This window comes from Astatotilapia calliptera, chromosome 3, assembly GCF_964374335.1.
Source record: "Astatotilapia calliptera chromosome 3, fAstCal68.1, whole genome shotgun sequence".
In the NCBI taxonomy this organism is placed as follows: domain Eukaryota; kingdom Metazoa; phylum Chordata; class Actinopteri; order Cichliformes; family Cichlidae; genus Astatotilapia; species Astatotilapia calliptera.
Genome location: NC_137424.1, coordinates 21,691,426 through 21,718,322, shown reverse-complemented (window position 1 = coordinate 21,718,322; position 26,897 = coordinate 21,691,426). Strand labels below are relative to the sequence as shown.

The window sequence follows — 26,897 nt, the reverse complement described above, 5'->3', positions numbered from 1 at the left end:
TCCAGCTTCAGCCTCGCCCGGTCCTGGTCCGGCTTCGTCCCTGCCTGGTCCGGCTTCATCCTCGTCTGGTCCAGCCTTCGTGCCCGCATCCTTGGCCACAGCATCCTCATCTTCACCCACTGCGCCTGGTCCAGCCTCCGCTTCAGCGTCTTCATCAGCATGTCCAGAATGTCCAGTGTGTGTGTAAGAACTATATGTGTGGGTCAGTACTGTGTGGTGGTGTGATTGAGAGACCGTATCGCCTGCGGGAAGAAGCTCCTCCTCAGTCTCTCTGTGTTGGTCTTCAGGGAGCGGAATCGCTTTCCTGACCTCAACAGAGAGAACAGTCTGTTGTTGGGATGGCTGAGGTCCTTCACAATCTTCCTGGCCTTGGTCCAGCACCGCCTGCTGTAGATTGAGTGCAGGTCAGGGAGCTCGGAGCAGATGGTGCACTCAGCTGACCACACAACCCTCTGTAGAGCTCGTCTGTCCTGCATGGTGCTGTTCCCGAACCAGGTTAAGATGTTTGCCGTCAGGATGCTCTCTATGGTGCACGAGTAAAAGTTCCTGAGCACCTTGGAGGGCAGTTGGAAGTCTCTCAAGCGTCTGAGGTGGTAGAGACGCTGACGGGCCTTTTTCACCACGGTGTTGATGTGACAGGACCATGACAGGTCCTGCGTGATGTGAACTCCGAGGTATTTGAAGCTGTCCACTCTCTCCACTGGGCACTCGTTGATGACAGGGGTCTGGTAGTTCCTCTCCTGCTTAGTGCTGAAGTCCACTATCAGCTCCTTTGTCTTACTGACGTTTAGAAGGAGGTTGTTCCTCTGGCACCAGTTCTCCAGATTCCTAATCTCCTTCAGGTAGGCCGTCTTGTTGTTATCAGAGATCAGGCCCACCACGACGGTGTCGTCAGCAAACTTGATGATGGTGGTGGAGCTGGTAGTGGCCACGCAGTCATATGTGTACAGAGAGTACAGCAGGGGGCTCAGAACACACCCCTGGGGGGCTCCAGTGCTGAGAGTGGTGGAGGCTGAGACATGTCCGCCCATCCTTACTGCCTGTGGTCTGCCAGTTAGGAAGTTGGAGATCCACTGACACATAGATGAGCTGAGTCCCAGATGCTCCAGCTTGGTGGTGAGTGTGGAGGGAATTATGGTATTAAATGCAGAGCTGTAGTCTATGAAGAGCATTTTAACATAATTCCCCCTTCTGAAGAATAGCCTTTATTGTCATTGTACAGAGTACAACGAAATTGGAGTGCCACTCCCTTGGTGCAAGTCTCAATAATAAATATAAATGTAAAATATAAAAAGTACAAAAAAACAATCGTAAGTACTCAAACAATAGTATGTACAATATATACAGGATAGCAGCATTAATATAATCACAGTATGAATAGCAGCATAATATAGTGACAGTGACGGTATGGAATAGGTTCAATTATTTTTGTGCTTATTTACTACGGTGATAGCTCTGGGAAAGAAGCTATCCCTGAATCTGTTTGTCCTGGTTTTATGTGACCTGTACCGTCGGCCTGACGGTAATAGTTCAAACAGTTGATTGCTGGGGTGAGAGTTGTCCTTGATGATTGTTGGAGCCAAGTCCAGGCCAATATTTTACTCAGTTACATCATGCCATATTTAAGTATTTGTCATGATCTTTAAGTTTTTATTATAATCTTGATCATTTTAGGTTATAATGTAATATGCTGTGCTCCATAAATTAATCCTGCTTTGTTAGTCTGTTGTTGTTGTAAAGTGTTGGTAGATGTCGTAAAGGGGGTGTGTATTTGGCCCGCATGCGGAGGGGTAGGGGAAAAAGGTTAGGTAAGCAAGCAGGACGTGGAGCAACAGTTTTCTGACTGTCGCCGTTTTAATGTTATTTTTTGTAGCCACACAAAGGGAATATAAACGGAGCTCCCACCAGAGGCATTTGTTTTGTACCTTTCGATTTGTAAGGAAAATAAATGTTTTGCCCCTTTTTTCCTTCGCCTCGTTTTTTGCTACCGGAAGGCATCCAAGAGACTTAACAAGAGCACGAGTCAGAAACTTTACATTCTGCAGAAGCGGCAAAGAAGGACCGAAGGTTGCCACTACAATAGTCAGAAAACTGCTCCGAAAGTGAGAGGATTACGCACGCGTCACCGGCGCACAGAGTTAATCGGCCCGCGGCGCGGCAAGGGAAAACGGAAAACGGGACGTGAAAGAGGATGCGCTTAAGCCTTCCCGTGTTTTCCGGATCCTTTCGGCAGTAAGAAAACCCCGCATCTGAAAAGTAAGAGGCTGTGCCTGCTTTACGGTTTGTGAAAATTCCTGTATGGTTAAGTGGTACATGGCCTGTGTAAAGGATTAATTGCATTGAAAGGTTTATGGCAGCGCAATTACTATGGAGCAGCAGGAAAAAAGAGTTTCCAAGCCAACCTTTAAAGCACAAGAGGAAAAGCTTCAGCATTTTAAAGTGACAAGGAAAACCAAGTTGGGTTATCTTACTAGAAAGATAAAAGAGATTGAGGAGCTTATGGAAGATGACGGCAATTTTGAGGAAGTGTCTGTTAAATTAGCCACTGACTTCTCAAAAATATATATTGAGTTTTGTGAAAACAACGATGCAGTCAAAAATCACTTGACTGAGTCGGAACTTCTTCATGATCAGACACAGTGGTATGAGCCAAAGGCTAGCTATTTGAGAAGTTTTGTGGAGAAAGTTGAGAGATGGTTAAAAGGAGTGGAAATGCAAGCAGATGAAGCAAGAATGGTTGATGCTGAAGTTGAGCCTGCAGACAGTGCTTCAGCAATTTCGTCCAGACGCAGTAAAGCACATCGAAGCAGTCGAACCTCTTCTGTTGTGTCTTCGACCACATATTCTGCCAAGCTAAAGATTGAGGCAGAGAGGGCTGCTCTGATAACACGTGCTGAGGCATTAAAGCAAAAGATGGAGATTGACAGACAAGAAGCTGTTCTTAAGGCAAAAAGGGAGGAATGGGAGTTGCAAACAGCTATTGCTGCAGCTAACGCAAAGCTTGAGGTGCTGACTGTGAAGGAGCCAGCCCATAACACTTCTGCTGACTTGGTCAACAAAATGGCTACCTGCCAAAGAGCTCCGGGCCAAAGTATTGGGGCCAGTTTTGGTTTGGTTCAGCCAGAACATGGAGATGTCGGTCGAGAATGTGAGTCGGAGGTAATGCAGGGCTCAGAAAGGAGTAGCAGGCTTCCTCATCCATTGAATAAGAAGGATAATAGCCAGTCTATTACTAGTCAAGGCAGGATGGCTGATGTTAAAGACTTGTTGGATGTCATGAAGCGACAAAACGAGATTACAGAGCTCCTAGTAAAACAACAGAAAGCATCCACTCTCCCCCCTTTGGATGTTCCAGTATTCAGTGGGGATCCACTGGAGTTTGGGTTTTTTATGAAAGCGTTCGAGCATGGGATTGAGGAAAGGACAGACAGCAATAGAGATAGGTTGCGCTTCCTGGAGCAGTTCACCCAAGGGAGACCCAAGGTTCTTGTTCGTAGCTGTTCGCACATGTATCCTGACAGGGGCTATGCTGAAGCTAAGAGGCTTCTGCGCAAGCATTTTGGGGATGAATATACTATTGCCTCAGCCTACATTGAAAGAGCTCTAAAATGGCCTGTAATCAAGCCAGAGGATGGTGATGCACTGATGGAGTTTGCTATGTTCCTCACTACTTGCTGTAACACAGTAGATAGCATGGAGTACATTGAGGAGATGGATAGCCCTACTAATATGAGAACAGTCATCTCCAAGCTTCCTTTTAAATTAAGGGAAAGGTGGAGGGGTTTCGCCTGTGACATTCAAGAACGTACAGCAATGAGAGCTAGATTTGCTGATCTGGTCAGTTTTGTAGAGAAGCAGGCAAAGATTGCTTCTCACCCATTGTTTGGTAACATTCAGGACACCACTTTGTCTAGAGACAAGGGCAAAGCAAAGGTGTGCAGAGAGAATGCTCTGAAATTCAAGGAAAGGGAAAGCATCTTTGCTACTAATACAGCACCTGTATTAAACAGTGCAGAGCAGACAAAGAGGGAAAGGGAAAATATAGGCTCTACAGGTGGAAGACAGTGTCTTTTCTGTCATAAGGGAGGGCATAACCTCAGTACCTGCAGACTCCTCAAGCAAAAGCCTCACAGAGAAAGGCTTGATTTCCTCAAATCAAAGAGCTTGTGTTTTGGTTGCCTGTCACAGGGGCATCTGAGCAAAGGCTGCCAGCAAAGACACATGTGTGAGACTTGTTCTCAGAAACATCCCACCATTCTGCATAAGGAGCAGTACTCTTCTCCTGATAGTGACAGTAAAAGTATCAGAGAACCAGCAGCAAGTTTTTCTCCAGCAGCAGGCAGTGAAACATGCGGTTGTACGCATGAATCATACGCGTTCTTAGACCCAGGAAGCACTGGAACCTTTTGTACAGATGAGCTGATGAAGGATTTACAGGTCACAGGAAAAAAGTCCAACATTCTGCTCCGCACTATGGGAAAGGAAGCGACAATCAGTACTCATGTCGTTAAGGCAGGGCTCTCAAAATTTCACAATCCCTGGTAGCCCTTCGGGCAGGGACTCTTCCGTTTTTGGTAGCCCAAAATAAATTTAAGTAGCCCGAATAAAAAAGAGCAATTTTTTTGATTGATGTTTTGTTTCCTTTACAATATTATACATTAAAGTATAATATTGTAAAGGAAACAAAACATTAATCAAAAAATTGTTGAAACACAAATTACAACATTGTATAAAAATTACAATCATCAACTCAAATACTTGGTTCTAATTGAACAGAAGTTTCTATCAACTTGTAAGAACTGTGTAGGACATGAATCAGTCTGTGTCAGATCCTGAATTTGAAATTTCCACTGAAGTCACGAGTAAGAGACAAGTGGAACCAAGATCGAGGCCATTTGCTTTTTGAAGTTTGCAAAGACTGCTAAATTGTGCCAGTGGTAGTTCACTCTTTGCAACATAGTACGCTGTTCTAAACAGATTTTTCAGGTTTATTTTTAGTATGTTATTTGCAATTGGTGTTTGTTCTGGGAAAGATATTGCAGACTGAGCAATAATGCATTTCTTGCACTTCTCATGGGTTCTAATGGGGGCCTTTCTTAAAATGACTGGTCCCAGTAACAAAGGCGCTTGTCGACTCAGAAATCGAGAGAAAACCAACAACACACCCGGCAGAACATCATGTTATTTACACGGGTGCACATAAGTGGTCCGCATGTGCGCATTCGCTGTCAAAATAAAAGACGCGCACCAGATAAGAAGTTGCAACGCGTGTTTGCGTCCATATAAAAAGCACTGTTTTTGTCCGCTAGAGTGGGATTTTCACGGCACATTCTGCACCACATCTCTGTGCGTTCATCATTTGTTTGAAGCCAGCTCACCTCCTGCAACCACTTTTCCGAGAATACGCGCTTCTTTTGTGGTTCGGACTCCTTCTGACATTTGTTTGGAGGTGGAGGAACACCAAAGTAATTGCTTAAAGGAGCTTCTTCAACATCTTTAAGAGTTCTAAACAAATGTCTGTCCACCTCCAGAAAATCTTATGTACGCAAACGCGCGTTGCAACTTCATATCTTGTGCGCGTTTTTTTGTTTTTTTTTTGACAGCGAATGCGCACCTGCGGACCACTTATGTGCAGCCCTGGTTATTTAGCTCGTCATATCGCAGCCACAGAAATTCTTTTGTCCATGAAACCATAAAGCTGCACTTTCTTTTTGCCTTATAGTCTGATTTGTCATAACTTTTCCGTTTTGTGGTAAGCTTTTCTTTGGCTGTCACTTCTTCACCCTGACCTGTCTTATTTGGCTCAGCAGAACTAAAATATATATCCTGCTGCTTTTACACACACACACACACACACACACACACACACACACACACACACACACACACACACACACACACACACACATAACGGTCAGCGATTCTATGCGCAATGAACCTCTCATATGTTTAAGCTTGCTGCGGGAGATTTCACTTGTCATGTTTGCACAGTAAGCTAACGATTAATAAGACGATGTCAGAGGAGTTGGTGCGGAAATTATCATCAATCACCAATCAGTGCTGTCGCTCTCTATACACAGTTCGCGCGATTGCAAAGTGAAAGCAAAAAAACAAGCGCAAATTCAAACGCGATTTCAATATGTCACATATTGACAGTGGCTCACCGATGCCAATGACATAATTACCCAGCTACATTTCCGAAAGAATGCAAAAGCATTGACATATATTTTCCCTTCCTAAGGTAGGCCGACGGGCAGGGCAGAGATAGATTTTGGTAGCCCGACTGGAAAAATCGCTAGCCCCGGGACGTCGGGCTAGCGATTTTGCGAGCTCTGTAAGGGTCTCGAGGTCAGTGGTTTGGATGAGGACAACTTTTTGAAGATTCCCCAGGTTTTCACACAGGCAGAGATTCCAGTAACAAAGGAGAACATTCCACAACAAAGCGATGTGGACAGATGGCCTTATTTGAAGGAGGTTCAGCTCAAGCAGATTGATGGAAAAATTGGTATGTTAATAGGCACGAATGTACCAAAGGCGCTTGAGCCCTGGAAGGTTATCAACAGTGAGGGCAACGGCCCATATGCTGTAAAAACTGCACTAGGCTGGACGATTAATGGACCTCTGCTAAGAGAAGAGGGTATTGCTCAAGGAGCTGTTGAGTGGCCACCGGTGATGGTGAACAGGATATCGGTGACAAAGCTAGAGGAGCTCTCGCAGCAGCAAATGAAGTATGACTTCCCTGAGCATGAGTTATCTGAGAAAATGGAAATGTCAGCCAGAGAAAGACAATTTATGGAGTCTGTGTCACTGTCAGTGAAGCAGATTCATGGTCACTACACCATTGGCCTTCCTTTAAAGAACAAGGGGGCTGCATTTCCAAACAAATATGTTGTGGCGGTACAAAGAGCAGAAGGCCTGAAACGGAGGCTGTTAAGAGACAGTGAGTTTCATCAGGAGTACACAAAGTTTATGACAGAGACACTGGAAAGGGGCTATGCCGAAGAAGTTCCTGTGGCAGAAACTTGTAAAAGTGGTAGCAGAATATGGTATCTCCCGCATCATGGGGTCTACCACCCAACCAAGCACAAGTTGAGAGTGGTATTTGACTGTGCATCCACGTATCAAGGCATGTCACTGAACTCACAGCTGTTGCAGGGGCCAGACTTAACCAGTTCCCTCATAGGTGTTTTGATGAGGTTCAGGCAGGAACCAGTTGCCTTCATGTCTGATATTGAAGGCATGTTTCATCAAGTCAGGGTTCCCGATGAAGATGCTGATCTGTTGAGATTCTTGTGGTGGCCACAGGGAGATCTTGGTAAAGGCCTCAAGGAATACAGGATGGTAGTTCACTTGTTCGGTGCAACTTCTTCACCAAGCTGTGCATGCTACGCGCTGCAAAGGTGTGCTGAGGACAATCAGGCGAGGTTCAACCATATTGCAACGAACACTGTTCTAAGGAACTTTTATGTGGATGATTGCCTGAAGTCTGTCAGCACTGAAGAGCAGGCAATCTCACTGATTCGGGACCTCAGGGCTTTGTGCGCTGCAGGAGGTTTCAAGCTCACTAAGTGGATTTCCAACAGCAGAGCGGTGCTTGCGTCTATACCTGAGGATGACAGGGCCAAAGAAGTCAAGGAGCTCGATCTTGAAAGGGACTGCCTCCCTATTGAAAGAGCTTTAGGGGTTCAGTGGTGCGTGGAGTCTGACACGCTGAAATTTAGAGTTCTGGTTGAGAGCAAACCACTCACAAGGAGAGGACTGCTTTCGATGGTAAGCACCATATATGACCCACTTGGGATTTTATCCCCTCTGATCTTGCCAGTGAAGCACATCCTGCAAGAGCTAAGCAGAACAAAGCATGCATGGGATGATTTCATGCCAGAAGCTCTGTCTCTGCAGTGGCAACAGTGGGTCGGCAGTTTGCACCACTTAGCTAGGTTTGAGGTAGACAGATGTGTGAGACCAGTCGACCTTGGCAAGATCTCTTCAGCTCGACTTCATCACTTTGCCGATGCTAGTGAAAGGGGGTATGGCATAGCCACATATCTGGTTTCAAAAAACAATCTGAACCAGCCACATAGTGCTTTCATTATTGGTAAAGCCAGGGTTACACCATTGAAGGCAGTGACCATACCACGACTCGAGCTTACTGCTGCAGTGGTGGCAGCAAAGATGGACAGGATGGTAACAGCCGAACTGGAGTTGGAGTTGGAGGAGTCTGTCTTTTGGACGGACAGCACGTCGGTGATTAAGTACCTCAAGAATGAAACAGCGAGGTTTAGTACGTTTGTTGCCAATCGAGTTGCTGCCATCAAGGATAGATCAGCTGTCTCTCAGTGGAGATATGTGAACACTTCGGCCAATCCTGCAGACTTTGCTTCCAGAGGGCTCAGTGTTGGTGCCTTTCTCAAGGCGAAGACATGGATCACGGGTCCAGATTTCATTTTGAAACCAGAAATGGAGTGGCCAGTAATGCCAGACAGTGTATGCCAGCCAATCTGTAATGACTCAGAAGTCAAAGAAGCATCAGTATATGCTCTTGTGGTTGAAGAAGCTGCAGACGCCACCTCTCAGCTCATTCATCATTACTCAAGCTGGCGTCGGGTTAAAAGAGCCGTTGCATGGGTCTTGAGATTAAAAGGTGTGCTGAAGCTTCTTGCTCAAAAGAGGAAGGATTTAAAAGAGAATCTCTATGATGGAAGGTTGGAGCAGGAGAAGCAAATGACACACTTCAAGGCTAACCTTCCCATCTTGCCATCAGCATATAGCCACTCTCATTCTCAGATCTACTCACGAGGATCTTGGGCATTGTGGCAGGAATCATGTCCTATCAAAGGTACGGCAGAAGTACTGGATACTAAGATCTCATGCTGCTGTCCGGAAGATTTTGTCCCGGTGCGTCGCCTGCAGACGGCATCATGGGAAAGCGGTAAGTCAGATCATGGCAGATCTTCCTACTGAAAGGCTCACGCCCGATGAGCCACCGTTCACAAGTGTCGGTGTGGACTACTTTGGTCCCTTCGAAATCAAAAGGGGTAGTACCATGATCAAAAGGTATGGCGTGGTTTTTACCTGCTTGACAGTGAGGGCTGTGCATATTGAGTTGGCAAATTCGTTGGACACGGACTCTTGTATTCATGCCTTGCGGAGGTTCATCGCTAGGAGGGGACAGGTTCAGTTGATGCGTTCTGACAATGGAACAAACTTTGTAAGTGCAGAGAGGGAGCTGCGGGAAGCAGTGCGTGCTTTGGATAATGCAAAGATTCAAGAAGCCTTGTTGGTTAAAGGCATCACATGGATATTCAACCCCCCAGCTGCCTCGCATTTTGGAGGAGTTTGGGAGCGGCAGATACGGTCCATACGCAAAGTGCTCAGCTCGGTTGTGGAGCAGCAGATCCTTGATGAGGAGGGTCTGCACACACTGCTGTGTGAGGTAGAGGCGATTATCAATAGCCGCCCTATCTCAAGAGTCTCTACCGATCCGAATGACCTGGAGGCCTTGACGCCAAACCATTTGCTTTTGATAAAAGCCAAAACTCCGCTACCTCCTGGAGTATTCAGCAGGAGCGACTTGTACTCGAGGCGTAGATGGCGTCAAGTCCAGTACTTGGCGGATTTGTTTTGGACACGGTGGATCAAGGAGTATCTGCCAGACTTGCAAAGGCGACAAAAGTGGGCCCAGCCACAAAGAAATATCAGTCAAGGTGATATTGTTCTCATCGTGGATGATTCCGCTCCAAGAAATTCATGGCTAATGGGTCGAGTGATTCAGACGTTTGAGGATGCCAAGGGTCGGGTTCGTCAAGCCAAGGTGAAAACCAGCAAAAACATTCTCCTACGACCTGTGGCGAAGCTTTGTGTGCTGCTAGAGTGTGATATGTAGCGCCCCTTCTACATATTACTCAAGAGACAGCGGTAAAGGCTGGTCTCCTACGGCGAGTCATGTGCTTGAACCTCTGACTCCATTCCCTAATCTCCTCAACATACACACATACACGCATCCGCGAAGACATGTTCCAGCTTAAGAAGAGTTCCTGCTGTAACAAGAAAAAACAAAGTTTCTGTTGGAATAAGGACATTAATGTGCCATATGAGCAGTTCAAGTTCTTTGTATATTTGCCTGTTCGTTATCTGGAAGGTTTGATTTGTTGTTCTGAACAATATATAAGTGTATGTATAAGAGTAATTGTTTTGTGGCTCACAAGAACAATTAGGGGCCAGGATGTTGGAGCCAAGTCCAGGCCAATATTTTACTCAGTTACATCATGCCATATTTAAGTATTTGTCATGATCTTTAAGTTTTTATTATAATCTTGATCATTTTAGGTTATAATGTAATATGCTGTGCTCCATAAATTAATCCTGCTTTGTTAGTCTGTTGTTGTTGTAAAGTGTTGGTAGATGTCGTAAAGGGGGTGTGTATTTGGCCCGCATGCGGAGGGGTAGGGGAAAAAGGTTAGGTAAGCAAGCAGGACGTGGAGCAACAGTTTTCTGACTGTCGCCGTTTTAATGTTATTTTTTGTAGCCACACAAAGGGAATATAAACGGAGCTCCCACCAGAGGCATTTGTTTTGTACCTTTCGATTTGTAAGGAAAATAAATGTTTTGCCCCTTTTTTCCTTCGCCTCATTTTTTGCTACCGGAAGGCATCCAAGAGACTTAACAAGAGCACGAGTCAGAAACTTTACGTTCTGCAGAAGCGGCAAAGAAGGACCGAAGGTTGCCACTACAATGATATTGCCAGCTCTGCTGAGGTACCGAGAGTTTGCAGTGACCTCCAGGCTGGGCAGAGAGCAGCCAGTGATCTTCTGGGCTGTGTTGATGACCCTCTGCAGTACTTTCCTGTCCGCAGCTGAGCACCCTGCATACCATGATGTTATGCCATACGTTAGGATGCTCTCTATGGTGGCTCTGTAAAATGTCACCAGCAGCCTCTCCTCCAGGTTGTTCCTCCTGAGCACTGTCAGAAAGTGGAGACGCTGCTGGGCCTTTTTAACCACCGCCGTGGTATTTGCAGTCCAGGAGAGGTCATCAGAGATCTGCACGCCCAGAAACCTCATGGAGTGTACCCTCTCCACACAGTTCCCGTGAATGTAAAGTGGGGCCGGGTCTGCTCTGCCCTTTCTGAAGTCCAAGATAAGTTCTTTAGTTTTCGTGGTGTTCAGTTGGAGGTTGTTAACTGAACACCTCTCAGTCAGTCTGTTGACCTCCTCTCTGTAGTCCGACTCATCCCCCCTTGAGATGAGTCCAACCACTGGACTCTAGTGTCCAAGTGAGTGAGTGATGTTAAATGCAGAGCTGTAGTCTATGAAGAGCATTTTAACATAATTCCCCCTTCTAGTGTCCAAGTGAGTGAGTGATGTGTGGAGGAGATGAGAGATGGCATCGTCTGTGGAACGATTTGGACGGTAAGCGAACTGTAGTGGGTCCAGTGTGTCTGGTAGTGAAGAAATGATGAAGTCACTGACCAGGCGTTCAAAACACTTCATCACTACTGAGGTGAGGGCTACAGGGCGGTAGTCATTGAGAGAAGCAGGGTGGGGTTTCTTCGGGACAGGAACAATGATGGACTCTTTGAAGCATGTGGGGATCACCGACTGAGATAAAGAGATGTTGAATATCTCAGTGAACACAGGAGCTAGCTGGTATGCGCAGTCTCTGAGGATACGACCTGGGATGCCGTCTGGTCCTGCTCCTTTCCTGGTGTTCACTCTCTCTCTCCTTACTTCATGCTCGGAGATGACGAGCACGTTTCTGGTGCTGGCAGTATCTTCCTGTCTGCAGCCGTTAGCGCCGCTAGCACTAGCATTGTGCTAGTCCTTAGCTGCAGCCTCGAAGCGAGCATAGAAAGTGTTCAGCTCGTCTGCCAGAGTCACGGCCGCGTTCGTCATACCGGTTGTTGGTGCTTTATAGTCCATTATTGTCCTTAGTCCCCGCCACAGGCTCCTAGAGTCACTCTGTTGGAGTTGTGACTCTAGTTTCCTCCCGTAGAGCTGCTTCGCCTCTTTCACCGCCCTCCGCACGTTATATGACGCGGCTTTGTACGGGTCCATGTCCCCCGTCGTGAGTCCCGTGTTGTAGGCAACGGTGCGGGATCTCAGAGCATCGCGGATGGTTTTATCCACCCACGGCTTCTGGTTGGGAAACGTTGTGATAGTCTTTGTCTCCACAGTATCATCCGCTAGTTTCCCGATGAATCCCACAACTGCTTCCGTAAACACGTTGACATCATCATCGGAGCTGTTTCTGAACATGCCCCAGTCTGCGTCGTCGAGTGCGTCCTGTAACGCGGCCACCGATTGATCCGTCCAGCGCGCCACCTTCCTCTGAACCGGATTTCCTGTTTCAGCCTTTGTTTGTATTTTGGCATGAGGAAGATGGCGGCGTGATCAGATTTGCCAAACGGAGGGCGAGATTGTGCCTTGTAGCCATCCTTGACCGTAGTGTAGCAGTGGTCCAGTGTCCTTTCACCTCTGGTGGGGCAGGTGATGTGTTGATAAAAGTTCGGCGCTGCGCGTTTGAGGTTGGCACTATTAAAGTCCATGTGTTAGAATGGCCCAGTCAAAGTCCAGATCTAAATCCATTCGAGAATCTGTGGCAAGATCTGAAAACTGCTGTTCACGAACACTGTCCATCTTATCTGACTGAGCTGGAGCTGTTTTGCAAAGAAGAATGGGCAAGGATTTCAGTCTCTAGATGTGCAGAGCTGGTAGAGACATACCCTAAAAGACTGGCAGCTGTAATTGCAGAAAAAGGTGGTTCTACAAAGTATTGATTCAGGGGGCTGAATAATTACGCACACCCAACTTTTCAGTTATTTATTTGTAAAAAATGTTTGGAATCATGTATGATTTTCGTTCCACTTCTCACGTGTACACCACTTTGTATTGGTCTTTCACGTGGAATTCCAATAAAATTGATTCATGTTTGTGGCTGTAATGTGATAAAATGTGGGAAAGTTCAAGGAGGCCGAATACTTTTGCAAGCCACTGTAGGTACAGCTCCCCAGTGGGGAGCTTGGGACCAGCTTGGGGCACCAGCGAAGGGAAAATTAAGTGTAAACTATAATTTCTCCCTATCAGTTTTAACCAATAAGATAGATGCACATTCTCATATAAAACTTTGTATACCACTAGGCTAGGATACTGTTTTGGGAAGACTGACTGCAGCTAACTGTTTTAGAGCCTGCAGTTTTCTGAACAAAAAACATCCATGTACATGATACTTTTTAATAATTTAATGCCTTGATCCACTATGGATAATTTGGACACTTTGTTTTTCTTATATTTATGAACTTTATTTTTATACATTTGTTAAAACAAAACAAAAAAAGAAAAGTAAACGGATCACACAAGGCTAATTGCAACTGCACGAAGAATAATAAAACCATAAATTAAAAACACTGACAAACAAAAAAAACACTGCTTTTGTATGTTTAAATACTTATAGAAAAATGGGAATCCTTGGTCAGTGTAGATGGTTACAATAAGAGAAAACAGTCTTCCTCTGTGAATTCTTCCAAGAACGTTCTCTCTGCTCAGCAGACCTGGAGGTGCTGGCTCTTGTGTTAACTATATTCAACCAATAATGGCTTCTTTCTCTCATTTGACCTAATGTTCTGAAATGCTTCTGAGGGGACTGCAAACGTATTTTAAAGACCTTATAGTGCCGTATGACTCCAATAAAGCACTTTGCTCTTAGACTTCTGGCTTACCTGTGGTTCCTAGGATATTTAAAAGTAGTATGGGAGGCAGAGCCTTTAGCTTTCAGGCCTCTCTTCTGTGGAACCAGCTCTTAGATCGGATTCGGGAGATAGACACTAATTTTAAGATTAGGTTTAAAACTTTCCTTTTTGACAAAGCACTTCCACACTATGTCTTTGTTTTCGCTCGCCCCCCTCACCTCAAACCAGTCACAGTAGATAGCTGTTTTTCCTTCTCATTGTCACCAAAGTGCTTGCTCACAGGTGGTCGTCTGAATCTTGGGGTTTCTGTTATAATTGTAGGGTCTTTAACTTACAGTGTTAAGTACCTTAAGGCGACTGTTGTTGTGATTTGGTACTACATAAATAAAACTGAATTGAATAAATGTGGTCTTAAAACCAATCAAAATATTAACAAAGCCCATTCAGATTCCTCTGTAATCTGAATATGTAAACCATTTGTCTTTGTAAATCATTTCATACTTTTTTTTGTCTAATGTCAGCTACTTATAATAAAATACTATGCAAAAGCGCTGGCTATAGCTTGTTTTGAAAAACTATACCATTTAGTAATAAAACTATAAAGTGAGCATATTAGTAAGCAACGTAGTGGCTAAAAGTCTGTCATGATAACTTTTGTTGACGTGTTTACTGTAATCAGATATTTGTATATGTAATTTATCACAACATCAAAAAAAAACATTTAACTCTTTTTTTAAACTTTATTATTTCTTTTTCAGATCAAAATACATTTTACTCTGGTTAATGACTACTGCCCCCGTGTGTTTAGAGCTCCTGCTCTTGTTTCTGCTTAAAGTTTTTTATTTATTTATTGACGATCTAAAAACAATCGAAAAGTCACGTGGGCCTTTCCAGCAACATTTTTTGCGGCATTTTGTCTTTAAATGACAAAAACGATGTTTGACAATTAATTTAAAGGTCAGGGGTACGTCTACTACGCATGCGCGTGTTCAGATCTTGGTGTTTTAGTGTGAGCTAGAGAAGTGATAAAGTTTGAATGGCAGGAATGGGCTTTTAGGAGTGTGCCGTGTCCACGTCTGAAGCTCAGTACAGAGTGTGCAGTGCAGGAAAAGAAAAGTATGACAGCCAACGAGGATCAAGAGGTATGAAAGAACGCAAGAATGCTGTTAGCGTCTAACTGCTAGCTAGTTGACGGTAGCGTGACTGTTAGCATTGATCAGGGTGGTCTTCGCTTCCAGACAGCAGCCAAGTTAACAGACTGTTATTATTTCGGGTACAAAAGCTCAGCGACACTTTCCCAGCTCATCCCGGTTCAGATGTCGCTCACGACACCTTCCATTCAGAAGTCTACAAGGTTAATCTTGTACCTGCAGCGACAAACAGGGATTCAGCCCGTGTGTTAGCCGGCACACAGCAGTTTTCCACCGCTACTGTGTTGTTGCTTCTCCGGCTCCTTGTGATGGTGACTTGTTTCGGCTTAGATACAAAGATCGTAAAAGCAATGAATTTAGCACATACGAGTGTATAAGGCCTTGTGACAGACCTCTGTCCTTTGCTAAGCTAATGACTGTATTTCTCAGGGTTGTCTGGTAGCGTGCTGTCTGATGTGTTCTTGATGTACTTCAGTCCTGATGATATTCCTGTTACTTCACTTGTTTATGTGATCCCAGATGGAGCTCGAAGCTCTTCGCTCCATCTATGAGGGGGATGAATGTTTCAAGGAAATCAGTCCAGTTTCTTTCCAATTTAGGGTGAGTATGTCCACCGTACTGTCCAAGGCTGTGCAAAAAAGATTGTCTTCTGCAGTCCTCTAGCATCCAGTTTCAGAACTATGGTCATAGAATTAAAACAAGAAATTTGAGCCATCATGCTCGTAGCTACTTTAAAACGTTAACAAACTTAAAGGCTGAATTCAGTGTCAGTAACCTTCTCGTCTTTTTGAATATTACACAAAAGGTAGGAGAACTCGAGGACAGCAAAGCATTCATTCTGGACATCACATGGCCTGAGACGTACCCTGAAACTGCTCCACAGATCTCACTTGAAGCTTTTTTCAACAACAGGATGTAAGTTCCAAGTATACTGATCCCTTAGTTTGTGTTAAATTCAAGTCTTTGAAGAAATGGTAAATGGACTGTTTCTTATGTAGAACCTATAGTCCTCATTCATGCACTTTTTTTTCTATGGTTGAGTGCTTTCTAATATTTACACACACATACTCATCTAACTTGGAGTTAGTATCTTGACCAAGGATATTTGATTCAAATGATTCACTCCTGCATCAAGCCTCCAAAATTGGCCTTTTTCACTCTTTTGAAAGAGAAAACTATTTTCATGTAGTTCTTTCTAACCAGCTTGGTGTGAGCACTTTGTTCTTCAACGCACCCTGAATTCTGAGGGGGATTTTTGTCATTTCTCTGTGTTTTCAGTTTTATTTCTTTGTCCTCAGTTTGAATTTGTTAAACCAAGATTTTGGACTAACAGCTCTTTTAGAATTAGCTGTTGATGGGAAAAACTACTTTTGTTTGCTGTCAAACTGCTATCTTTGGCATTTTTCAGAGATTCGGCTAAAGAAATTAGCTGAATCTATGAAACTATTTACAATAATGATATGTCATTTGAAACTGAACATACAGATCTAATGTTTTTTGCAACAGGCTGCTGGTAACAACGTGTCGGAAGATACTATTTAAAGTTGGTTTCTTTGCTATTTGTCATGTGTGGTCACAACACTAGTTTCATTGCTTGACTTTAACTGCTTGAATGGTTCATAGGTCAGGGTTAAAAGGCTTAAAAAAGCCCTTTCCTCTGGAAAAAGGTCTGAGGACCTGACCTGAAAGTAATTTAAAAAGAAGCCGATGGCCAAAGAGAAACTTTGAAAGACTCACAAAACACAGAACTTTTGCTTAAAATAATATCAAAAATGGCTGTTTATAACAACAAACCAAGACTTTTGCACAGTACTGTATTTACAGTATTGAAGAGTGCAGGGTGAGACTGTGGCTGATGGACAGTACTTGAGGATTTTCTTTTCTTTCCATCATCTTGCTTTGAAAACAGCTCAGCAGAGACGAAGCAGCTGATCCTGGCAAAGTTGGAGGAGCAGGTGGAGGCTAACCTGGGTGCTGCAATGATGTACACTCTGTTTGAGTGGGCAAAGGAGAACCAGGAGACGCTCATGGAGAACCACAAGTCTATAGTAACGGCTGTGGTCAGTACATTATTATTTCCCAATATTACCATAATAAAGAACAGCGTTTCTTCCTCTGTGAAAAGTTTTGGTGTCATCCTCGACAGTACTCTTTCAATTCACACACTAATAATGTTACTCTGTCTGATTATTTTCAATTGCGCAACATTAATCGTCTCCGTCCTTTTCTCACCCCCACATGTCACTGCCATTCTTGTCCATAGCCTTGTTACTTCCTGGATTGATTATTGTAATTCACTTCTTTTTGGTCTTACTCAAAAATCCATCCACAAGCTCCAACGCGTCCAGAACTCTGCTGCCTGTATCATCACCAGGACCCCTTCTATCCACCACATCACTCCTGTCTTGCAGCAGCTTCACTGGCTCCCGGTCAAATATGGCATCAATTTCAAAATACTCTTGCACACATTTAAGGCTATTCATCATCTCTCCCCTCCATATCTCTCTGATCTGGTTAAGATCACCGCCCCATCTCGTTGTCTCAGATCTACTTCTTCCCTTTCACTCTCCGTCCCCTCCCCTCGTCTTGCCACCATGAGGAGCAGGGCTTTCAGCTGCTCTGCTCCACGACTCTGGAATTCCCGACCTCCTGATTTAAGAAACATCTCTTCCTTCTCTCTCTTTAAGTCCCAACTCAAAACTCACTTGTTCAAAATAGCTTATCCCACATAACCTCCCACTCTGCTCTTTTATTAGTTTATGTCTTATGCTTTTACGATTGTGTGAACTGCTTGCTTTTATCTTGCTTTTTATTCTAATGTGTACAGTGACCTTGAGTGTTAATAATAATAATAATAATAATATTATTATTATTATTATTATTATTATTATTATTATTATTATTATTATTATTAGCTGGTAAAAGGTGGAAAATATCCCAGCTCCTGTTATGGTTTTGTTAGCACTGCATGTAGTTTTTTGCTTAGATCTCCAAAAGTTGATTCTGTTCATCTGTTCGTAGCGTTTTGTGGGAGAAAAGTTTCATCACTCATCCAAGTGACTTCTTCAGTCTCAGCTGACTGCAGCTTTCAATCTTATAAACAGGACATTTGCATAATGACTGAAACCAGCCCACTGAAGGAAGAATGGGCTGGGAGGTCAGTTCCTTAATCTTAATTATGCAAATACTCATGACCACTGATCAAAGCCCACTGATCAATAACCATGAGTACCATTTACAGAGAGTTGGGGAATGGCTGCAATCACAGCATTGTAAGATGGTGACAGATGTACCCTTGGGCCCCCTCCTCGATTCAGAGATGGTCTTTCCCTTTTCACGTAAATGGCCTCCAGGGCCCTATTTCAGGAAGCCGGTTTAGAAAACTGAGTGAAAAACGATACTCAGGGTTGAGTAACCCCGAACTGTCCAACTCGGAATATTCGGTTTCACAAAGGCTGATAACAATTAGTTCAGTCAACGCAGAGTTGCTTTAACCCCAAGTTAAGCGCGCGCGCACGAGGATACATAAAGCCCTGATTAGTGGAGCACAGATTAAGCGAGTCACCATGGAGACGGAGGGAAAGAAGGCGCGGTCAATGTATTTTACAGCGCTTGAAGCCGAAATTCTGATGGCAGCATATTCCGATAACATGCAAATTTTGCGGGAAAAAAGTAACACGGCCTCAGCTGCAAAAGAAAGGGAGCATGCATGGCAAAACATAGCCGACAGAGTCAATGCGTGAGTGTTAATTTAAACATTGATCTAGGGATTTCCACCCATTTAACACGTTATTTTTTTTTTTCTTTTCTTTTTTTTGCCTGTCCCGTTTGGCTCTTTTGCCATCAGAATTGTTGTCTAAAGGCAAAGAAAGATGCCCAACGGATTTACTTTACCAAATTGACCATCCCAGCCTTGCCGTAATGGTTCATTTGATTCACCTTTTATTGTTTATTTTATTTTCACTTGCTGAATACGGGACAGACTTGACTGGGGGAAAGAAGGGTCACCAATATTATACAGAAAGCTCCCGTTTGCAAAAAACCGAAGTGCAATACAAATAATATGTACAGAACTGAGAGAATGTCCACGATGTGTCACATGCGTAATATATGGCCTGAGGATGTTATTCAAATAAATTATAGATTGTGCTGAAAGACGGTAACATTCACACAGGAAATCATCAGGAAATGATAAAATGTCCAAACGCGCTCTAATCACTCTCTCCCGGCGGAGAGCTCTGTGGAGAATTTGGGCTTCAACATCTACTGGCTCTTCAAGGAAGGGGCACGCCATGTCTGACACTTTGTCAGGTTTCCGACAAAGAGGCGGAGAAGGTCAGGGTTAGTTGAAGTAAACCTGCTAGGGGGCAGGTTAGCTTCACGGAGTGTGTCGTCATAGTAACTCACTCAGAATTAATCTAAACTCGCTTTGTGAAACTGAAAACCCAGAGTTTTCGTTAACTCAGGGTATACTTACTCAGAGTTTGCACTAAACCGGCTTCCTGAAATAGGGCCCAGGATGTTACATCCTCATGATTGAAAGAGTGTCCACTGGCCTGTAGGTGTAAATAGACTGCAGAGGTTGTTTGGTTTCCCCGATGTATAAATCCTGGCAATCCTTCTGCACTTAACAGCGTACACTATGTTACTCTGTTTGTGTCGGGGGACCCGATCCTTGGGGTGGACCAGTTTTTGGCGCAGTGTGTTTTGGGGTTTAAAAGCCACAGAGACCCGGTGTTTAGAAAAAATGCATCTCAACTGCTCCGATACTCCTGACACGTACGAATCACTACAGGTCACTTAGTCAGCGGTTGTCCTTCTCTCCTGGATCAGCTGGAGCTTTCTTTAGGTGCCTTTCCAGCTTTGACAAAAGTCCAGCTGGGATAACCACATTTACTCAGGGCCTTCTTGCTGTTCTTCTGCCTCCCTGGCTGCTGTGTCAGTGGGGATGGTGTTCGCTCTGTGTTGTAGCGTCCTGACGACACCCAGTTTATGCTTCAGTGGATGATGAGAGTCAAACCTTAGATACTGATCCGTATATGTAGGTTTATGGTACACGTCAGCTTTTAGATGTCCTCCATTACTGATGGAAATCTCACAGTCTAAGAAGGCTAACCTGCCACTTTTCATATCCTCCCTGCTGAATTTGATGTGTCGGTCCACTGAGTTAATGTGATATGTGAATTGTGGTACATCCTGAGATTTGATTTTCATCCAGGTGTCATCCACATATCTGAACCAATGGCTTGGTGGTGTTCCAGGGTAGGATGGCAAAGCCCTCTTTTCCACTTCTTCCATGTACAAATTGGCCACGATGGGTGAAACTGGGGAGCCCATGTTTCTGCCTGTAGAACTGACCCTTGTATGTGAAATAGGTGGAATGAAGACACAGTTCAAACACACTTGGTCGATGCTGCTCTCGATGCTGGTCCTGTTGCTGAGGTTGGGGTCATCCTGTAATCTCCTCCAACACTTCCATGACTGGGATGCAAGTGAACAGAAATGTAACATCGTACGAGATCATGGTTTCATCTGCCTCCATAATGACATCTCTCACCTTCTCAACAAAATGCAGGGTGTTCTGGATGTGGTGTTCAGAGCTGCCCACCAGCTTGAGGATCGAAGCCAGAAACTTGGAGATGTTATAGGTAACAGAGTTGATCATGCAGACAATCGGTCTTAAAGGTGCATCCTGTTTATGTATCTTTGGTAAACCATACAGACTTTGTGTAGACTCCCCTGGGTACAGCCTGTGGTATGAGGTCCACTCAATAGCCATCTCTTCTTCTAACTGCTTCAGACAGTCTATCACAGTCTATAAGGGGGCCTAAGGGTACATCTGTCACCATCTTACAATGCTGTGATTGCAGCCATTCCCCAACTCTCTGTGAATGGTACTCACGGTTATTGATCAGTGGGTTTTGGTCAGTGGTTGTTGATCAGTGGTCATGAGTATCTGCATAATTAAGATTAAGGAACTGACCTCCCAGCCCATTCTTCCTTCAGTGGGCTGGTTTCAGTCATTATGCAAATGTCCTGTTTATAAGATTGAAAGCTGCAGTCAGCTGAGACTGAAGAAGTCACTTGGATGAGTGATGAAACGTTTCTCCCACAAAACGCTACGAACAGATGAACAGAATCAACTTTTGGAGATTTACTTACCTGGATGATTGCACGTGCATCAGGAAGATGCACGCTTTTGCTCAGAATTTAGTGTTTGACTGATTGGCTTGAGTCATCAAAGTTTGAGGGGAATAAACCCAAAATGATAATGTTGTTGTTGTTGTGCAGACGCTGACATCAAACAGTGAGGTGAGTGAACCTGCCACAGCAGCAAAGAAGAAGGAAAAGAAAGAGCAGCTGACTAAAGCCCAGAAAAGAAGGATGATAAACAAAACAGGTACATGAAACTGTGTCCAGTAGCTCGTATTGTTGGATACGTTATAAAAATTCTGCCATATTCTTCTAAAAGCTCTTTAAAATAGAGCTGGTTTTAATTTGGGGATAATGGTAAACTTTTGTGCTCTGACTCTGAATTGGTCAGAGTTGGTCCTAGCACAGACGCCTGTGGAACTCGGTAATTAACCTTCTGGAATTTCTTTGAGTGATCTGGAGAAACTGGAGAAAAGGTCTAAATAAATATCAATGGTATTTAATGTACATACATACTTTTCTCTGAGAAGTTTATGTATTATTTTTTCTTTAATGGTTAAAATTTTGTTTGAAAACATTTATGAGATCATTACTAATTGTGGTTAAAGGAATTCATTGCTGAGTGGATCTCTGACTCTTTGTCAGCCTGGCTACAGTGCTGAAGAGAAACGTAGGGTTGTTCTTATTTTCTTCAGTCAATCATGAACAGTAAGATGTCCTGGCTTTACAGCAGGTGTTTTTTATTTACTTTTTTTTTTTTTTTTTTATAGAGCAACTTTTTTTTTTTTTCAGGTGAAGATTATCTAAATTATTGAGATTCCATCTGCATTGCCATATTCCTCTAGTAACTGATTGAAATTGAGGCTGATTATTATGACACAAACTATTCCTATTGATGACTCATTTTGTACTTTTTCCAAGGCTAAAAGAGTCAAGTCAATTATGGCTCTGAGATTAACACAATAAAGTAAAAGCACCACCAGCAAGGCTGTTGGAAACATTTTGATGGAAAATCGTTAGACTGCATATAAAGATGAACGTAGCTGTCATGATGTCCCTCGTTGGTTAGTGTTTCATAATGCATCTACAAGTGTAATAATTGTATTTATATACAGTTGTGATCAGATGTTTACACACACTTAACTTGGGTATTTATGCTGTGGTAATTTTGGGTGTGATTTGTTTAAACAGTTCTTTTTTCTGGGTGGAATGACTATACTGTATTAAGTAGTGGAAGTAACGGTTTAATCCCCTGCTGAATTTGTGAGTTTGCTCAGTTACAATTAAATGAAAAGCTGTTTATAAATGTTTATGATAGTTTGAATTTCAAGTAACAGCATATCACCCAAAAATCCAGATAAACACGCCTCATTAATATTATACATTGATTTGTGTGCCATTGAGTGAAATGAGTATTTGATCCCCAAGCAAAACATGATCCCCCGAGTGAGTACTTGGTGAGAAACACAGCGGTAAGGTGTTTCTTGTAGTTGGTCACCAGGTTTGCCACATCTGATGTTCTGTCTGTTCTATTTAAACTGCCATTTAAAAACTGGAGGCTGTTCATTTCATCAGTTATCAAACATACATACAGTGGGGCAAAAAAGTATTTAGTCAGCCACCGATTGTGCAAGTTCCCCCACTTAAAATGATGACAGAGGTCAGTAATTTGCACCAGAGGTACACTTCAACTGTGAGAGACAGAATGTGGAAAAAAAAAATCCATGAATTCACATGGTAGGATTTGTAAAGAATTTATTCGTAAATTAGGGTGGAAAATAAGTATTTGGTCACCTCAAACAAGGAAAATCTCTGGCTCTCACAGACCTGTAACGTCTTCTGTAAGAAGCTTTTCTGTCCCCCACTCGTTACCTGTATGAATGGCACCTGTTTGAACTCATCATCTGTATAAAAGACACCTGTCCACAGCCTCAAACAGTCAGACTCCAAACTCCGCCATGGCCAAGACCAAAGAGCTTTCGAAGGACACCAGGAAAAGTATTGTAGACCTGCACCAGACTGGGAAGAGTGAATCTACAATAGGCAAGCAGCTTGGTGTGAAAAAATCAACTGTGGGAGCAATCATCAGAAAATGGAAGACATACAAGACCACTGATAACCTCCCTCGATCTGGGGCTCCACGCAAGATCTCATCCCGTGGGGTCAAAATGATCATGAGAACGGTGAGCAAAGATCCCAGAACCACACGGGGGGACCTGGTGAATGACCTGCAGAGAGCTGGGACCAAAGTAACAAAGGTCACCATCAGTAACACACTACAACGGCAGGGAATCAAATCCCGCAGTGCCAGACGTGTTCCGCTGCTGAAGCCAGTGCATGTCCAGGCCCGTCTGAAGTTTGCCAGAGAGCACATGGATGATACAGCAGAGGATTGGGAGAATGTCATGTGGTCAGATGAAACCAAAGTAGAACTTCTTGGTATAAACTCAACTCGTCGTGTTTGGAAGAAGAAGAATACTGAGTTGCATCCCAAGAACACCATACCTACTGTGAAGCATGGGGGTGGAAACTTCATGCTATGGGGCTGTTTTTCTGCCAATGGGACAGGACGACTGATCCGTGTTAAGGACAGAATGAATGGGGCCATGTATCGTGAGATTTTGAGCCAAAACCTCCTTCCATCAGTGAGAACTTTGAAGATGAAACGAGGCTGGGTCTTCCAACATGACAATGATCCAAAACACACCCCCCGGGCAACAAAGGAGTGGCTCCGTAAGAAGCATTTGAAAGTCCTGGAGTGGCCTAGCCAGTCTCCAGACCTCAACCCCATAGAAAATCTGTGGCGGGAGTCCGTGTTGCTCGGCGACAGCCCCAAAACATCACTGCTCTCGAGAAGATCTGCATGGAGGAATGGGCCAAAATACCAGCTACTGTGTGTGCAAACCTGGTAAAGACCTATAGTAAACGTTTGACCTCTGTTATTGCCAACAAAGGTTATGTTACAAAGTATTGAGTTGTATTTTTGTTATTGACCATACTTATTTTCCACCCTGATTTACGAATAAATTCTTTACAAATCCTACCATGTGGATTCATGGATTTTTTTTTTTTCACATTCTGTCTCTCACAGTTGAAGTGTACCTCTGGTGCAAATTACTGACCTCTGTCATCATTTTAGGTGGGGGAACTTGCACAATCGGTGGCTGACTAAATACTTTTTTGCCCCACTGTATTCAGCAGGGTATCAAATAATTATTTCTTTCAATATATATCGTTAATGACTAAAAAATAAAAAGCACAAGTTTTAATTCATTTTGGATTTCCTCTAAAGTATGAATACAGGCTCAAATATATACTTGCACTCACTTAAACGTTTTAATAGGTGAATGCCTTCAACTTCTTGTCAACGATCATTAATGACTATGTTTGGCAGCACTCACTGGACTCACCAGTAGTCAGAACAATGGGAAAGTCCAAGGAACTCATTCAAAAGCTAAGAAGGAAAACTGTAGTTGTAGAAGGCCTATTGGAGCCATTTCTAAACAAGTGCAGATTTCAGGATCATCAGTTTAAACCATTGTTCATTAATACATGTTATACGCTTTTGCCAAAAAATGGAAGACAACCCAAACCATCCCCTTTAGCTGAGAGGAAATGAGTTGGAACAACTCAGGAAGTACTAAGGCTCAAGCCTGCCTGGAAGCTGCTGAAACACCAGCATCACTGTGCACAGTCCATTCACCATGGACTGAGAGGGTGCTGACCACAAAAACGTGGTCCAACCTTCCTTTATCTCAAAAGTTCCTGAAAGAGTAGTTGTCATACAGCTAACAGATGCAGAGGAATGGCTTATTTGAAGAGTTTCAGTCAGGTTTCAGAGCTCATCACAGCACAGAAACAGCTTTAGTGAAGGTTACAAATGAACTTATGGCCTCTGACAGTAAAACCCTGAAAGCCTCACTGCAGCATTCAATACTGTTGACCATAATATTTTAGAAGTATTTAACTGCAGTGGTTTGAATCATATCTAATAGACTCCAATTTGTACATGTAAATGGAGAGTCCTCTTCACACACTGAGGTCAATTATGATGTTCCACAGGGTTCAGTGCTAGGACCAATTCTGTTTACATTATACATGCTTCCCTTAGGCAGCATCATTAGAAGACATAGCATATGTTTTCACTGCTGTGCAGATGACACCCAGCTCTATCTGTCCATGAAGCCAGATAACACACACCAATTAGTTAAACTGCAGGAATGACTTAAAGACCTGGATGGCCGCTAACTTTCTGCTTCTAAATTCAGATAAATTGAGGTTATTGTTCTCGGCCCTAACAATTTTAGAAGTATACTATCAAACCAGATGCTTACTCTGGATAGAATTACAATATTGGCTTCTCTTCACTGGCTTCCTGTTAAATCCAGAATCGAATTAAAAACATTCTTCTCATCACATACAAGCTCTTGAATAATGAGCCTACAGAGCACTTAACTCTCAGACTGCTAGGACTAGTGGTTCCTAGAGTATTTAAAAGTAGTATGGGAGGTAGCGCTTTTAGCTTCAGGACCCTGTTCTGTCCAACCAGCTTGCACGTTGGATTCGGGACACAGACACCCTCTCGACTTTTAAGACTAAGCATAAAACCTTCCATTTTTGACAAAATAATTACAATTGGATTAGATGGCCCTGAATTTTCCTCTAGTTATGCTGCAATAGGTCTAGGCTATTCATTAATATAACTGTCATTAGACAGCAGTAAGAGGTTTATAGGTTAGCTTCATAATATTCGAATTCCTGCTTTCAGATCACAAAGGTGAGCTGCCCAGAGGCTGGAACTGGGTTGATGTAATTAAGGTAGGTGTCTTTTAGTGTTTTACCACCAGATGGTGCACTTTGTTCCTTTAAGCACTGTTGTTACAACTTTTTTTTTAATCTTTGTCCTCTTTCCTTGGTCCCTGCTGCTTGACCACCCTCCAGCATGTAAGTGGCAATGGTTAAATGAACATTGTTTGCACATTGTCAACATACAGAGTGACTTACTGTTTCATTTTGCATCCCTGCTGCAGCTCAGTAAAACTGGAGGGAAAGATGAAGACTAGGTTGCACAGACAAGCTACGTGAGGCCGATGGTGTCTGTAATACTCCAGCTACATGCTCCACTCAACATGACTGCTTCCACAATGAGGACAGTGTGTAAAACTGGATCTGCTCACAATCCCAGTTAGACTCTTGACTGTAAGCTGAAAATGACCTGAAGGCTTTGCTGTGCTTGTGGTGGTTTACTATCTTTTTTTTTTTTTTCCTTCCTCACTGCTAGTACAGCTACGGCCAAAGCTTTTAGCAGTCACGTCACTGCAAAATCAAATTTTTTTTTTTTTTTTAATTTGAAAACATTTTTGAAATTCATGAAATATCATAGAAACATGTTTAAAGACAGCAAAGTGTATGAAATTAACCTTTGGCCATAACTGTACATGAGACGGAGAGCACATTAGGCTTTTGTTGAAGAGTGAGTCTCCTGCTCTGTGGTCCGTCAGGGTGAAGTGTGCTGGAGTTTAACTGATCTGCTGCCCAGCACTGAGCTGTTGGGGTTCTCAGCTGAAGCGTTATGCTGCTGTTACTGTGAGGTACCATGTGATGTGTTAAAAGCAGAGCTGCGTGTTACATTTCTCAATATTTTCCTATTTTGATAAATGTTCCTCTGCCCTTTGAATTGTAAAGCCAGAAGTTTTTATATAGAAATAAAATCGATTTTATCTACTGCTGGTCTCAGAACATCATTATTCATTGGCTTGTCTTGTGATAACACTGTTTTGTGCTGCAGTCAGTGTCCATTTCTTGGAGCTGCAAATGGTCATCTTGAATCAAGAATTACTCATGGGTGCAAGTCCGCCAATACCTTCGTCTGAGGTCAATTATATCAGGGCTCTCCCATTGAATAAAAA

At 43.4% G+C, this 26,897-nt stretch overlaps 1 protein-coding gene across 2 annotated transcripts; it reads left to right on the top strand.

The window, feature by feature from the left end:
- The first annotated feature begins 1,794 nt into the window (after nt 1-1,794).
- On the top strand, nt 1,795-26,713 carry rwdd (RWD domain containing 4). 2 transcript variants are annotated; one of them, XM_080299757.1, is made up of 7 exons: nt 1,795-2,256; nt 15,355-15,435; nt 15,641-15,750; nt 16,745-16,895; nt 21,127-21,235; nt 25,757-25,932; nt 26,019-26,713. In XM_080299757.1, exons 2-6 carry the CDS (start codon nt 15,355-15,357, stop codon nt 25,819-25,821), a joined length of 516 nt encoding a protein of 171 aa, XP_080155883.1. In that variant the 5' UTR covers nt 1,795-2,256; the 3' UTR covers nt 25,822-25,932; nt 26,019-26,713. The 2 variants fall into 2 exon arrangements, with proteins under 2 accessions (XP_080155883.1, XP_080155882.1); XM_080299756.1 differs by lacking the exon at nt 1,795-2,256 and adding an exon at nt 14,633-14,826.
- The last annotated feature ends 184 nt before the right edge of the window (nt 26,714-26,897 follow it).

Coding starts and splice junctions, on each gene's coding strand:
- rwdd (XM_080299756.1), top strand. CDS start 14,803: ATGACAGCCAACGAGGATCAAGAG. Junction 16,896..21,126: donor AGTCTATAGTAACGGCTGTG/GTCAGTACATTA, acceptor GTTGTTGTGCAG/ACGCTGACATCAAACAGTGA. Junction 21,236..25,756: donor AAGGATGATAAACAAAACAG/GTACATGAAACT, acceptor TCCTGCTTTCAG/ATCACAAAGGTGAGCTGCCC.